Source organism: Alosa sapidissima, chromosome 19 (assembly GCF_018492685.1).
Source record: "Alosa sapidissima isolate fAloSap1 chromosome 19, fAloSap1.pri, whole genome shotgun sequence".
In the NCBI taxonomy this organism is placed as follows: Eukaryota; Metazoa; Chordata; class Actinopteri; order Clupeiformes; family Clupeidae; genus Alosa; species Alosa sapidissima.
The window spans coordinates 19279125-19295489 of record NC_055975.1 but is presented as its reverse complement, the minus strand read 5'-3'; the positions used below and the strand labels follow the sequence as shown (position 1 = coordinate 19295489).

The window sequence follows — 16365 nt, the reverse complement described above, 5'->3', positions numbered from 1 at the left end:
TTTGTGACAAACAGGGCGTCATCATAACAAAACAAAACAAAACAAAAAACAGCTACTGGTCACGATTGTCATCAAACAGTTGTGTGACAGAGAGAGACTCTCTGTGAATGAGAGAGTGTGAACGTGACACAGGAAGAGAGAGATACAGAATGAAAGGGAGGAAATGTAAATCTCTATCTCTCTCTCTCTCTGTCTGTCTCTCTCTCTCTCTCTCTGTCTCTCTTTCCTCTGTGCTGATCATGTCTGAGGATGCTTCAGCACTGAGCTCATAAACACTCCATCTAATCAGCAGGAGATATGCTCATCTCCCTCAATCCATCAACACTTACTCACAAACACTCACACATTCACACTCATGCACCCTCATGCCTGCATGCACACACACACACACACACACACACACACAGAGACACACACACACACACACACACACACACACACACACACACACACACACACACACACACACACACACACACAACACACACAGTCAAGTACATATATACAAAGTACATCACACATCCTCATATCCTCAGTGTGTCTATCTCTCCTCTTAGACATAACACATGCACTCATTCATACACATCTTTCTTTAAGATGGACAGAGAAAAGCAGAGAGAGAGAGGAGAGAGAGAGTAGTGACAGGAAGTGAAGGAGGGGGCGAAAGAGAGCGCAGAGCACAGCATGTGGAGGGAGGAGTGGGTGCTGAAGGACAAGCATGAATGGACAGATGCTCAGAAAGAGAGAGAGAGAGAGAGAGAGCAGGAGGGAGAACAAGAGAGAGAGAAATAGAAGATGAGATGTTGGTGAAAACACTCCATTAAGACATAGCCTGAGAGAGAGAAACGGGTGAATAAAGAGAAATAAGAGTGGTAGAGAGAGAGAGAGAAAGAGAGAGAGAGAGAGAGAGAGAGAGAGAAAGAGAAGGTAAGATGTTGGTGAAGACACTCCAGGAAGACATAGCCTGAGAGAGAGACAAGTGAATAAAAAGAAATGAGAGAGAGAGAGAGAGAGAGAAAGAGGGGGCCAAATAAGTGTGGGTGAAGACACTCCAGAGCCTATTAATATGGAAACTATGACATGAGAGTAGGCCTGTTCCTGACACAGGAAGAGGAGAGGAGACGAGAGCACACTCAGCACCAGAGGAAGGCATTTCATTAAGTACAGACTGTTTAAGAAGAGAAAAAATGAAGGGCCCTATCCCATATGCCTGATGACCATACGTTTATTTGTGACCAATACAGCGGTCATCTTCCAGTCCGGCGTACACGTTGTCTAGATAGCTAATCAACTTGTGCACCCATGGGTGTGCTGGTGGGAAATTAAGAATTCATTTATTTAAGATTAATTTAAAAAACATAAGTACAACCTTTTTGAACCATGCACTAGGTGCTGATCATTTATTCCGCCATCAAACTAGCAGAAGTGAACTTGGACACACATGGGTGTGCACTTAAAAGCAAGCACATCAGACCACATGTTTTAGATTCACCAAAATAGGAACCAAAATGTTTCAAGCCCATCTTTCATCTGTGCAGCCTTACAAGGCCTTCATTACAGGCCTTGTCCAAAGCCAGCCTCTGAAAAGAGAGATTAGGATTTAGAAGTGCTACCGTACGAAAGCCAGTTTAACGTTCCACAAACAGCAGATGAGCGTTAAACTTCGACTCTTTTTTTTCCCCCAGACAGGTCAGGAGACCTAGCCAAACGGTGCTCTCTGAAAGGATGGCACAGTAAGGCCTAGTCCACACGTACCAAACCGATCTTTTTTTCCTCCGTCTTCCCTGGAACCGTATCAAGAATATTTGCGTCCAAACGGATCCATCTCAACACGACTCAACACGTTACTTCATACCCCAGGCTTATAGGTGGCACTGTTTCTTTACAGAAATTGACCAAAACTTGCGCTTTACAAACAGACAGAATAGGCTACGACAAAATGGCTAGTGCAAGGAAACCAAAATTGTTTGTGTGGACTGATGGTGAACTGTCAACTGTAGTCAACTGTAAAACTAATAAACTTTATTTTACGGTTTGTGAAGGGTGCAGTCCCGTCCTTTATTTGGCTAACGCAGATAGGCCTACTAATCACCTTTACTTTCTTTGGTTGTAGGATAGTCCGTGAGTCACATTAGTTTTGGCTATCACCGCAATTAGGCTACTAAACGCAAGGCTTACCCAAGTTCTAGGCTATTCTGTCGGCACATTTATAATATTGCTATAAAACCTTCGTTAGTAACAGTCAATACGTTTGCCTGCATCAAATTGCGCATTTGCATTCAGTGTGCTACCATCGGCTTAACGTGAGTTCTAAGCGTCTTTGTATGCTTATATCTGATTTCACTCGACTGTGAATGCATGTATATATGTTGTAAGACATGTAAAATAAATGAATGACACTGGCACTACGCACAAATTAATGTAGCCTAAACTTACACCGCACTTTCCTAATAACTTAAGTTCTCTCGCATCACTGACAGTAGCTAGAATACATAAAAAAACACCGGGAAAAACAGTGTTCAGTCCACCAAGTCATAAGCTATCGGCGCTGCGCAGCACCAGTTGTGATATTTATCTTACGGAGTGTAATCGTAGGTAATGTCATGTATGAAAACTAGTATTGTTAGGCAATACTATAAGTGCAAGTACAGGGCAGCTGAGGTGTGGCGATGACATCATCGATACGCAAGCAGGATGTGCGGTTTCGCTGTCTAAACGAATTCAAACGGGCTACGGTTTCAGATTTTCCACTCTGGGACCAGGTTTCAGAAAAGTGCGGTTTCGGCAGTGCGTTTACAGGATTCGTTTGGACGCTCGGCCAAGACGAAGCAAAACCTCTGCGTTTAACCTAAAAAGCGTCTCCGTGTGGACAGGCCCTAAGTGTGGACAACACACACACATGCACACACACACACACCCACACAGCTTGTGTCAGAACACTTACGGTTAGTTTGTGCAGACTGTGGCTAAATCTACAGCATTTTATCTACAGTTTCAAACATGCCAACTTTCAAACCATGCTTGAAGATAATGGCTTGAAATGGAAAGTTGGGCTACCCGTGTGCCAACGGCAAACATGTAACAGTTTGTCCAGGTGTGGCCGAATATTGTGCTGGCACTTCCACTTTCTACAGAGAGGACTTATGAGTGGTGCTCTGCTTCCTCTCCTACTGTTAGCCATGTGGTCAGAGGCCAGGTGACCACACTTTGTGTTTGTTTAGCTGCAGCTGAGGGTGCAGGGCCTTTTCCTGTTCGACAACCTGTGTGTATTGGTCAGGCATGCAGGCAGTCAAGTCAGTCAGTACGTCAGTCAGTCGGCCTCATCTGATAACTGGCCCATCTGAGAGTCAATCTGTATCTTTCAGTCTGTCTGTTGGCCTGCACGTCTATTTATACCCCTCCATCCATCTCATCTGTCTCTGTCTCCTCACGTGGGTCCGTTTTGTTTGTCTTTTCATTTATCTGTGTGTGTAGGTGTGTGTGTGTGTGTGTGTATGTGTGTGTGTATGTGTGTGTGTGTGTATGTGTGTGTGTGTGTGTGTGTGTGTGTGTGTGTGTGTGTGTGTGTGTATGCGTGTGGGTGTGTGTGGGTGTGTGTGTGTGTGTGTGTGTGTGTATGCGTGTGGGTGTGTGTGGGTGGTGTGTGTTTGTGTCTGTCTCTCTATCAAATATCTCTCTAACCTGCTAACCTGTCTCCACCCACGGTTCTGCAGTCCAGTCTACCTGCTGTTATCAAACCAGGTAGCCATGGAGACACCTGGGGTGTATAGAAAGCATATAATACCCTAAAACACACACACACACACACACACACACACACACACACACACACAGACACACAGACACACACACACCAACACAACAAAGTGATATTTGATACATTTCTATTGGGTTGGGCTGCAAATCAATCATAGGCTACCTGTCGTATCTAGTGTTAAAAGTGTTTGCACGAGTGACCAAATCCTTGTACACACACACACACACACAGACACCTTAAGACACAGAACAATCACGTAGCACAACAAACACTCTTCACTCACACTGATGTTGAGTCAATTCTCACATCTGTTGGTGGAGACAGACTAGCAGTACACACACAAACACACATACCCTTTCCTTCTAACTCTTTTTACAGGAAGTGACCCTTAGCCCTGACCATCTACATAAACACACACAGACACACACACACACACACACACACACACACACACACACACGGCACAGCCTCTCCATTTACAAATGTAATAGAGGTTTAGCCTCACTAAATACTAAATACCCTGCAGGCCATAGCCTACAGTGTTCTGTGTGTGCATATGTGGTGACCATTTGCATTAAATGCCTGAGCATTTCCAGGCTACGTTCAGATAAGAGGACAGTAATTGAATATATTTGACTTCTCAAACAACACATTCCTTACTCATATTTCAGAGTGAGAGAAGGAGAGCGAAAAATTGCTTTATAAGGAAGAAAACAGCAAGCACACACACACACACATACCATTCTCTATCACACACACACACATTGCTCACTAGGGACATGGTTGGGCAGTTGTAACTCTTAAGAAAGTGTTAAGTCGATAAAAGAGGAAAGGCACTGGAGGATTCTGGGGGAAAATCTGTCTGCCTGTAGGTCTGAGGTCTGGAACATCTTTCAGTCTTTTTCCGGATTGTTTGCTGCAATTACCATGGCAATGGGGAGTGAGGAGGCCGGAACGTCGTACATTCCAAAACGCCACACAACATCAAGCATCACAGAGTCGGCCAACCAGAAAGAAACACTTACACATACACTCACACTCACATCAGACATCAGTTACTGACTCACACAGAACCTCACACATTCAAAAGGAATAACACACAGAAGAACAGGTATGAGACACACACACATCACATATATATGTCCTGTGGAGATGTGTGTTTACACATATGTGTGTGTCTGTGGACTGTATGGGTCTGTCTGTCTGTGTGTGTCTGTATGTGTGTGTGTGTGTGCAGCTACTCTCAGCAAATACTTGATTTACCTGAATCAGCATAAGTTGTCATGTGGGGGCTTGTGTGTGTGTGTGTGTGTGTGTGTGTGTGTGTGTGTGTGTGTGTGTGTGTGTGTGTGTATGAGTTTGTGTGAGCCCGCTTTTTCTCGGGTAGGTGAGACATTGAGGTGTGTGTGAGTGGTGGGGTGTGCCGGTGAGGAATTCCGCAGGAGTGAGTGAGTAAAAGCCTCAGACATCTGCTGAACGACAAGACAGAGAGGGGGATACAGAGAGGAGAGTGGAGGAGAGGAAAAGCAGAAAACACAGTCAAGAGGAGAGGAGAGCAAAGAAGAGGGGATGGAAGGAAGCTAAGAGAGGAGACAGAGGAAGACAGAGGGAAAAAAGTAGAGTGAAGCAGGAAGGAAAAGAGTGCATAGAAAGAGACAGAAGAGGGGAGAAAGAGAGGAGGAAGACAGAGAAGAGAGGAGGAAGAGAGAGAGAGAGCAGATGAAGAGAGGGTACAGAAGGGGGGGGGGGGGGGTGGGCTGAGACAGACACCACACAGCTTGGTTAAAAGAGTGCAAAAATAATGCCTCAGCAAATTCTCTCAGCTCTGGTCAGAGGCTGAATAACTTATCTTACCCTTCTACTAAGAACTTTCTAGAATGTTTACTGCTTGTCCTTGTGATAATAATGTCATAATTAGAGAATCCCAGCTTTAGGGAATTGGGTGCATATGACCTTATTTCAATGCTACTGCTCACAAATTAAGTCCTGTCTCCTTGAATTCTCAAGAAACCCCACTCACTCAGCAACAAACATTCTAAGTTTCAGTGTAAGAATGTGTGCTTATGCATGCTTGTGTGCAAGTATAATGTGTGAGACAGACACCAGCATCATCTTTCCAGCCCTGGACAAAAACAATAGGGGTGGGGGTGGGGTGTAGGAAAGGGGGGGGGGGGGGGGGGGGGGGGCTAGAAAACAAGTCCGACCTGAACCTTTCCCTAGAGACTGGCACCTAACTCGCGCTCCATATGTCTCTCATTCAGACACACACACACATGCGCGTGCACACACACACACACACACACACACACACACACACACACACAACGGACACACAACGCACACACAACACACACACACATGCACACACGCACACACGCACAGAGACCTCTTTAGCAGCAGTATCCCATTTAAATAGATAAACAACACTGAGACCCTAGTTAGTTAACAAGATCCTTTCACAAATGAGTGTGTTTACATGGGATCAGGTTTCTGGTGGAGGAGGAGTGGCAGAAGGAGCAAGAGAAAAGAGGATGGAATGAGGGATGAAGAGAGAGGGTGAGGAGGGAGAACAAGAATGAGAGGAGAGAGATCAGCAGCTATCATTCCACCTTTCTCATGAAACCTACTCTTCAAGTATGTGTGTGTGAGTGTGTTTATGTATGGGTGTGAGAGAGAGAGAAAGTGTGTGTGTGCGCCTCTGAGGAAGGGGAAAAGAAAGTGTGTGTGCATGTGTGTGTGTGTGTGACCCCATCACTCAGCCAAATGAGGCAGGGGTAGAGCAGCGTGACAGAGGTCAGAAAGCTGAACTGAGACAGAGCCTCTACAACCCATACTCATAAATACACACACATACACACACACACACACACACACACACACAGACAAAAACACATTCTCTTTCTCTTTCTCTCTGGATTTAAACCGGACAGACTTCCCAATAACATATAAGGCAAAATGACGAATAACTCCACAACACATACACCAGGGCTCCAGACGAACTCTTTTCACTAGGAGCACAGTGGCCCCCAACTGAACATTTTAGGGGCGCAACCAGAAAATGTAGGGGCGCACACCGTAAATCAACATGCTAACCAAATATTCACACTACTAATTTCTACTAATTTTCACTGTATTTCTAATACCGTATTTTCCGGACTATAGGTCGCACGTTTTTTTCATGGTTTGGCTGGTCCTAAGACTTATAGTCAGGTGCGACTTATATATCAAAATATATATAATTTAACATGTTTTTAAATGTTCAGCCAGTATGAATTGACATGAATCCTACATGTAACAATACCGTCTATAGCCACGAGAGGCTTGTGGAATGAGATTGGGAGCTTGGTGAATTTGCGACAGCCAGGTCAGACATTTTGGGCTTTTTTTAAGCCCAAAAGTTAGAGGGGGTTCGGGGTGTTTCATGGGAAAATGTATTAAATATTGTTATGTAAATGCACACGTTCTGCGCACTTCGTTGCACCTTCGTCCGTTGTTAAAAGTTAAAGTCTCTCTCTCGCTCTCTCGGGTAGCCTGCCGATCACTTGCTCTGCTGCCGGCTCGTGCGTCGATATCGCCCAAAATGCTTGATTGCATTGCATTGTCCACATTTTTAGCTAAATTTTCATGTACCACATCAGCATTTTTGTTCAGTGAATCTTTTGTAAATTGCTTTATAATTACCTTCGGGCCCTCATTGGCTGCCTTCGTTATCGCCCGGCTCGCCTCAGTTTGCAGCCATTCACCGCGTGCCTCCACATGGCCAAAATACTGATTGCATTGCATTCTCCGCATTTCTAGCTAAATTTTGTGTTTAAACTGCGAAGTGCCTGTACTGTCGGCAAACTTTGTGTTCCCTGCAGTTCTGGGGTAGCGACTGCAACATTCGGAGTTCGTCTCTGTACCTTCCCACAGACATTTATGCTCGCTCGATTATCTCTAGGACCCTCCCCCTCCACACATTAGCCACTTACAGTCACCATTCCCTATCCTTCTCGCAGTCATTGGCCTGCCACAAATTCTGTGTAAAAAAACGTGTAAAAAAAGAGGCAAATTTACTGGTCGCACATGTGCGACTGGATGTAAAATTCAGTTGCACACTCTCAAATTTTGGTCTCAAAATGCGACCATTTGGTCGCAGTCTGGAGCCCTGTACACACACACACACACACACACACTCAATTGGTTCTCAAGTGATTCTTTCACATGATACAACCACACATTCAAAAAGTTTCTAAACGTTGCCATTTCCTCTCACACCCATTGCTGTAAGTCCATCATCTATTACCACATACTAGCATATGACTAAGCTCAGTGATGCAAAGCCACTTCCCATGTCATCAGCAACTGAGGTTAGGTCACAGGCTAAAGCTACACACACATGGGGAACTACAGAAGGAGGAACCAGCATGTCTACCACCATTACTAATAATAAGACTGGGACTGGAATGGGAAGAACCAATACGGCTGGGTTTGATCACAGCTGACCTGGGGCCTGTTTTAAGAAGGGTGTGTGTGTGTCTGGACTATATAATTATTGGCTAAGAAGAAGGGGGGGGGGGGGGGTCGGCTAATGTGAAAATGATTAAGATCAAAGGGACATGGGAACTAAAAGTGGGGGAGGCCATGGTGCGGGACAGCCCAGGCATCGGAGAACTAGCTGAGAGATGAGAGAGCTGAGGGGGTAAATATGATGAGGCAGAAATGGAAGTGAAAGGACACAAACAGAGAGTGACCAAAACACAATGTATGAGGAATTCCTGGCTTTGTCACTCGTGATTGGCCTGTTTGTGTGTGTGTTTATGTGTGTGTGTGTGTGTGTGTGTGTGTGTGTGTGTGTGTGTGTGTGTGTGTGTGTGTGTACCCTGTTGTTAAGAGTGTGCAGCCCGTCCAGCTCAAGAGCATGATGGGACTGATGAGTGGAATCCGATGACAGCAGGCATTCTCCTGAGATGGCCATCTCTCAGCTGACGCACACACACACACTCTCTCTCTCTCTCACACACACACACAGCTGACAGTAATATGACCTGGCAGACCCTCCACATAAAAGCTGTTTTGTCAGAGTGAGCGTGGATGTGTTTCTTGGAAGGAGGAACAGAGTTTTGTATTGTAGTTTCAACGTTCTGTACTTTGCACAATGGTATTAACACACACACTCACACACACAGCAGACACCACACCCAGAGAGTAATGATTACTCAGCAACAGATGGAGGCATACACGATGATTGATTCATTAGAGGTGGACAGAGTTTCCTCTCTGTGTGTGCATGTGTGTGTAAGCATACTTCTCTACCCTTACCTGACACCCATATGGATGTATCAGGCCCTCACGTCGGAGCGTGTGACTTGGTTAAGATGAACTCCCAGAGATAGATATCTGATAGAGATAGATCTACCATAACCATCATAGAAGGGTCCAGAAAGTACCTTTCTCACAGTAACGAGAAGTGTCTTACTTTATCAGCAGTCATTTTCCACTGAACTTTTTTCACTTCATCAAACACAAGTTTCATCCTCAGGTCAGTGTATTGGTGTGTTTGTGGGTTTAACCAGGCCATTGACTTATGAAAAGCAGAAATAATGGTGAACTCAAAACTAGAGTGCTAGGAAGTGAAATACTGTCTAGCCTCATGACTACTCAGAGGGCCTGACTCTGTTGCTACTGTGAGGCTGGGTCATTGTGTTTAATTGTGTGTGTGTGTGTGTGTTTGTGTGTGTGTATGGGAGGGGGTATTTGGGTGGAACAGATTGGTAAACCATGGTGAGGAGGAGGACAGGAAGGGGTGGGTGGAGTCGGTAGGTGGGACTGAGGTAGAGCTCATGCCCTTATATGGATACAGATGGCTGGCTGGAGATGTCAACAAGCAGCACAGGCACCTGCAGAACTCACCCCTGCAGCTCCAGAGTACTGACAAACATGGAAGCTGAGACTGACCATGTGTGTGTGTGTGTGTGTGTGTGTGTGTGTGTGTATGAGAGAGAGAGAGAGAGAGAGAGAGAGAGAGAGAGAGAGAGAGAGAGGAGGTAGGGATGAATGGCTCAGAGTCTCAGGCTCAAGGATTCATAGATTGTGTGATTGTGTGACAGAAGAAAAATGAAAAAGTAGTTTCCTGTAATCCTATAATGTGTCCTGATACCTGAAGGTACTGTCACTGCAGTGGGTCCAGGTAAACCACTACCATCCAAAGTCCTATTAGTCCATACACTCTTTGCATATTCACACTCAAGAGCAAGTAGATACAGGCACCACCATTATCAAAACATACATGCATGAACCAACTCTCACAGAGAAACACACACAAACACACACACACACACACACACATACCAGTCTTAAAAAGCAAACAGATCCAGACAAAAAATACAGACACACCAGCCAGACAAACAACACACACACACACACAAGTGTTACATTTCAATCCACACAAACAAATGGCCTTCAGCAGCAAAAAAGCAAAAGAAGTTTACAGGACCACCAAAACACTCTGGATTCCACAGATGTGCAGATAAGACTCAGCTTTCTCCAGCAGCTCAGTCGAGTTCAGACACGCTCAAACACACACACGCTCACACACACACACACACACACACCAAGAGACGCCGTTCTCAGCAACATCCCGCCAGCGCACAGCAAGCCACATCAAATCTCATCCGCCTCTAAAACATATAACATTAACCCTGGAATGCAGGGAGGTATGAATCTGGAATCTGGGAACGGGGTCCTGGAAGTTCACAAGCGTTCCAAGCCCTCCCAATTCCCAAGCGTTTATTAGAGAAAGCCAGTTCATTAGCCGTTGAGGGTTGAGGAAAAATCCAGCCCTGCCTACAAAGCTGATGACTGGCTGATGGTGTGCCAAAAATGTCTGGGGTAGGAAATTTCGGATACTTGCTGCCAGTGTGGTGCCAAAAAATGGTTGGGGTAGGAAATTTTGGATACTGTCTGGAGTGGTGTCAAACAATGGTTAGGGTAGAGGGAATGTTGGATCTAGGGCTGTAGCAATTAATCGATTGGTTGTCAACTATTAAGTTAATTGGCAACTATTTCGGTAATTGGTTAATAGGTTTGCTGATTTTTAAGGAAAATGCCTCAAAATTCTCTCATTGCTGCTTCCAAAATGTTAATATTTTCATATTTATTTATTTCATATTTATTTTCAAAATAAATATTCTAGTGTGTGGACAAAACAAGGCATTTGAGGACATAATCTTGGACTTTGGGAAACACTGACAATCTTTTTTCACCATTTGTCATTTTATCGATAAAGAAACAACTAATTGATTAATCGACAAAATGATCAACAGTTTAATTGACTATAACAAAATAATTGGTTACAGCCCTAGTTGGACTCAGGGTCTGGCTGGTGTGATGGGATGGGCAGCCGCTGCATGGCATGACCAGCGTGAGGGTCAAGATTTTTAATGAGGACTCAGGAATGAGTCGTGCATGACTGATGCTTGCCACAGTCAGATGTGCTGGAAGTGTGACACTACCCCCCCCACCCCCCCTCCGTGTGTGTGGGGAGAGGGCAGCCTAGACAGATATTATCCCTGCCAGATATCTGGCCTTTACACACACACACACACACACACACAAACACTAGACCACTGCCATCCCATAATTGACCTATCTGTCCAGTCGGGGCTGTGAACAATAATCTATTTATCTATGCTCAGCGTGTGTCTGCACACACATGCCACACAATATTGCCTAATTACAGCCCCCTGCCCAAACTCAGTCATTGTTTGAGCCCTTGTCCTCTCCCTATGGTGTGTCTGCTTTTTCATTTATCCTGATAAGCATCAAATCAGGAGCTAACGCAGCCCAGAGGCGGTGGTTCTAGACAGCACACCTACAGGATAATAAGACTATAGAGTGTGACAGTGTGTGTTTATCGCTATTACAGACGCGGAGCACGTACAGTTGTAGTCTTGCCAAGGTCGGAAGTTGTTTTTCCTGATACCACTAGCAACGGCCGACAAACTGAACTCTGATGTGTGCCTGCGTGTGCGTCTATGTGAGTGAGTGTGTGTGAGGGAGAGTGAAAAAGAGAGATGGAGAGAGATTCCATCTCTACTGGACTTTTCTTGTTCACAGTAGCTCCAATGACGGTGAAAGCATATGTTTCCTCACGATAAGGGAATAACGTACGAGGACGTCTGGAAGTAATGTGAATGTGACCGGTGTAGGCTATAGCCCAATGACCGGTGCATTCCACGAATACACACACTGCACCTCTTACTATAGCGGTAACGTCGCTCCTGTAATGGTTTCCTCCTGATCCGTCTCCACATACCTGATTGTGGCGGGTCTTTTTTCACTTTCCCCGGTAGCTGTCTGTTGATGACATAATTTGGGAAACTAGAGGCCAAATCTTTCGACGGCAAGGGGGGGGGGGGGGGGATAAAAGAAAGAAGAAACCGGGGGGAAAGTTTTCCAACAGGCAGCGAGAGGGGCCGATTATTACCATTTTTGGGCAAGCTCGTTCCCATGCAAGCCCAGCCCAAACCACAGCACTCGCACGGATTCCAAAACGTTTTTTCTTCTCCCCCTTTACTTTTCCTTTTTTTAAAGCAGAGTGGGCTGAGACAGAGTAGTATGAGAAAGTATGTCCGGGCAGCAATGTTACTACATTTTCATTCGTTTCTTTAGGCCTATATGTTATGGGATGCCCTGTTTGACTGCCAGACTTCATAATTTCTCTCAGAAGCATCAAAGTTAGTCTATATTTTTGAGATTTTACATGTTTTTGTCTTATTATACTGGTAGACTTAATCTATTGATTCATTCAATTGAAGTTCCAAATCAGGTAACCATAATGCAATCAGGTATTTACATTATTGACACTTAGCTGGTTGTCTCATGCAGGCTATAGTCATTCTTGAATAGACTGGCAAGCAAGTAGCCAAGAACAAAAGTTTATGGCAACATATTTGATTGGGTTTGGTTTCAATGAAATCCATGTTCATACAGAGGCTAGAAACTGATAAATGAATCCCTCCTCGAGCAATTTCTGGTTGTTAATTAACAAGACAACTACGACAATCGTTCCTAAACCGCAGCAGCAAACTGCAAACTGCTCGGCTCTTCCTACCCGAGCATCTCCGCAGTTTGCAATAACAAGCAGCGGACGTCACTGACATCTGTTGCACGGGAAAGGTGGGCGGATGATCCCAGCGATACGTTTGAATTGCACAGAGGGGCGGGACTCTGCATACACCACTTGAATGAGATTTTTACGCATAGACTGTTGTTCAAAAATGCCCGCAGAAGCGTAAAACGGTTAGATGTATGGTAGGCTACAATTAAGATAGGCATACTTTTCTTTAGGCGTGGGCCTACATTTCCTCATCTTTTCAAATATTAAGATTTTTTTTTACCTAATTAAAGTTACCCTCATGTCAAATGCTTTTGAGAAAACCTGACGATTTTTTCAACAAACACTCTTAGGACGATAGTGTGCCACGATGTATCTATCTCACTAGGATAGCCTACTAAAACCACCAGTCAGACGATGCGCGTACCATTGTTTCCATCAGACTCACGTTTCAGTTTCAAAGTATGGACATGACTGATAGATACTCACGCACTCATCACTCCCGTTGCAATATTCAGAGATACCCCCTCCCTCCCCTACGAACACCTTTTTCTTTCCGTTAGCGGGATGATTGCCTACATTCTTCATACCTTCCGCTGCTGTTTCTCCCATGCAGGATCCAGAAGGAGATCGCGATCCCAGTCGTCTTCTGGTGCCATGTAATTATTTTCATCGGCGTCATAATGATCCATTTTTGAAAGCGCTAGTTCCTAATGGTTTTCCCCGTTCTTCGGCGGCTGAGATGTTGCAGTGCTATGCCTCTTCCACTCACTCAAGACGCTGTGGACGAAATTATCGGTCCCCTTGGCTGTCACTGTACTGCTCACTGACTCTCTCTCCCTGCCTCACTCGCTCTCGGTACTTTTGCCCCGTGTCCTAGCCTCCTTTTCTTTCGTGGCCTTCCTTTTTTACAGCCGTGCTACAGAGTGGCGAGTAGGCAGGACCTTGTCCACTGCCGACAAAAGCCGAAACTTTGCTATGTAGAAAGAATAAACCAATGACGGAGGTTGTAACTTCATTGGTTGCTGTAGTAATGCCTAAATCCCTCCCATTCCTAAAGAACCTTTGCTTATTGGCTAATTCAGACGTCAGTTTTAGGATTTAGTGTAGGTTGACTGCATAGGCTTGGTTGCTCGTCTCATGGATAGGTAATTTGACTGAGCTAAAAGTATCTCGCTGTTTGACTCAGTGCGTAATTTGCATCTTTGGCCTAATAGTTCGCCCTGAGACTATATTTCTCTCAAATCCCTCACGTGAATACGCAGTGCGCATCATGGCACTTTTAACATCAGACCCGAATGTGTAGCGGGCTTCTGAGCAGACCCACCTGGGACCACACCCTTTAGCCTTTTTGATCATGGTGTCAGTAGCCTAATCCTAAAATGAAACACCCTAGTCGGGAACGCCCAAGGCCACCGCAATGACGGAATGAATTTCAACATTTCTCCCCAAAATGGTACAGCTGACCGGCATTAACAATGCATGTATACGTTACTTAAAGTTGAAAAGTAGCCTGGTGTTGCGCACAGAATAGCCTTGTATATTTGAAATGATTTAAAAATGTCCCTGAACCGTTTCGATAAACACTTTTAGGCATTACACTGGCACTTGATTCCTTGGATCCAGGCGGAGCGGTTAACGGTCAGTGATTGATAGACTAAGTACAAGCCTGTGGTCATGGTGTGTGTATTCATCTTTTATTTAACTTGCCTGTAATGTTCTGTCCTGTACTTCTAAATCTATTTTGATCATTTATTGCATCATTGTATGGTAGTGTACTGTTCTGGATACATTTTTGATTTACAGGGAAACACCATGAAGAGAAGTCTACTGTACATTATCTACCAGTCAAAGGAATATTGATATAGGAATATTGTGCGCTTCCCATACAGACAGAAGACTATCTATGCTACATTCCAGATGGAAGTCTATGATCTTTCCATCGTGTCAACGGTTCTTTCCATCTTTCTGTGATGAGGCATTTTAATTAGGTTGTAGTAGGTTGCGCAGGTCCAGGAAACGTTATTCGTTTGCCGTTCTAAAGTCAGATCCACAACTGTACCCCTGGTTCCTCATTTGCGCTACTGAAGAACTCTCCCGGTGCAGTCACCGAAGCGATGCTCTGTCGGAATCCGCGCTGTCATGTAAGCAGCTATAGCGACTTAGTAGGCTACCGACTGCCTCTGCCTTGTATGGTAAAACTGTCCAGGCGGGCCGTACAGGCTATAGTGCGGCCCCGGGGAAGAGGCGCATAGCGAGGGCAGACCCTCGACTCCCGTACAGAGTTGATAGATGAAACAGGAGCTCTCTTCCTTATATGGACAAACTTCCAAGCGTCGAGTGTTTGAGAAAGTAGTGATGTCACGGAGGAGTACAGACCGCCAGCTCATTCAGTATTCCCTGCTTTGGGGAAGCGGAGTTCCTTTATTCCCTCCCTTCTCTACTTCTCAGCAGAGCAGGCGATGACTAAGCGCAGAGGGGTTGATAATTGTGCCAAAGCCGCCAAATTGCATACCAAGCAAGCCGACTATTTTCCTTGGTGATACTCACGGTTAAGAGATTACAGACGACTGGAGACATTGGGGTAAACATTAAACATCAAACAAAAGTTCGAGTTCCCACTTGTGTTTTCCATTTTATTTGTCTGTCACCGAATCTAGTGACTGTAAATCTAGTGCGATCTTAAAACGCTGGCATGTATTGGGATAAAAGCCACCATTAACCCTAGACATTTTCAAAATGAGGAGCCCCATGAGGTACATTCATCTTTCTGTCACCAAAATGGAACAGTATAGTAACTGAAATGTTCTTGCAGCATATAATATAAAATTGCCTCTATATTATTCTGTAAATTATATGTTACAATAGGGGTGCCTGCCTGTAGCTGCCTAGGCCTTTTTCTGTGCGGCTGTTAACATCTGTTCTCTGTCTTGTCCTGTCTGGACAGCCTCTTATGTTCCCATTTTCTTGAGACAAATGATGAGTCCTCTATCTACCCATAACGTCATGATCCAATATTGCATAAACATGTGGGGAAGAGCAGCTGTGTGAAGAGGAGTTTGCATTGTGGTGACATTACTGAATCTTGAAATGGCACAGACACTTTTGTGAAACATTCAAACAAGTTGGAGTGGATGTGTGTATTTGTAGGTGATAGTACTTGACTGGCATATCATATGATTGAGTGTGATGATGCACAACTGTCAAACCATCTGGGGCTTGCCACCATGCCTTGGCACTTTCCAGCCCTGTTCTGCTAATCCAGAGGGCAGGGCTTTGAGGTTAATGGCTTATCCAGGTAATTTCAGAAGTAACCACTGATCTCATGTCGGTCACATTGGTCACATTTCATTTTTGAGATCATAGATACTCTGTTCTCGTAAAGATCAGTGATTACTCCTAACATTACCTCGATAAGCCAGTAACTTCACTTGTAGTACAGTCCTCAGTTGTCTTCAAATGTTTTCTGGATTGTTTATAGCCAGTATGGGCTCTGATTGACTAGGGTTGT

At 44.8% G+C, this 16365-nt stretch overlaps 1 protein-coding gene across 5 annotated transcripts in view; it reads right to left on the bottom strand.

Annotated features, from left to right (window-relative positions):
* Nucleotides 1–13841, bottom strand: part of actn1 (actinin, alpha 1) — a 43355-nt gene extending 29514 nt beyond the window's left edge. For 2 of the 5 annotated variants that reach the window (XM_042071852.1, XM_042071850.1), the window contains exon 1: nucleotides 13445–13840. In XM_042071852.1, the coding sequence (XP_041927786.1) occupies nucleotides 13445–13546 (102 nt within the window). In that variant the 5' untranslated portion in view covers nucleotides 13547–13840. Of the gene's footprint in view, nucleotides 1–13444 lie in introns of all 5 variants that reach the window. The other 3 variants (XM_042071848.1, XM_042071849.1, XM_042071851.1) reach the window with 2 other exon arrangements.
* Nucleotides 13842–16365: the final 2524 nt, after the last annotated feature.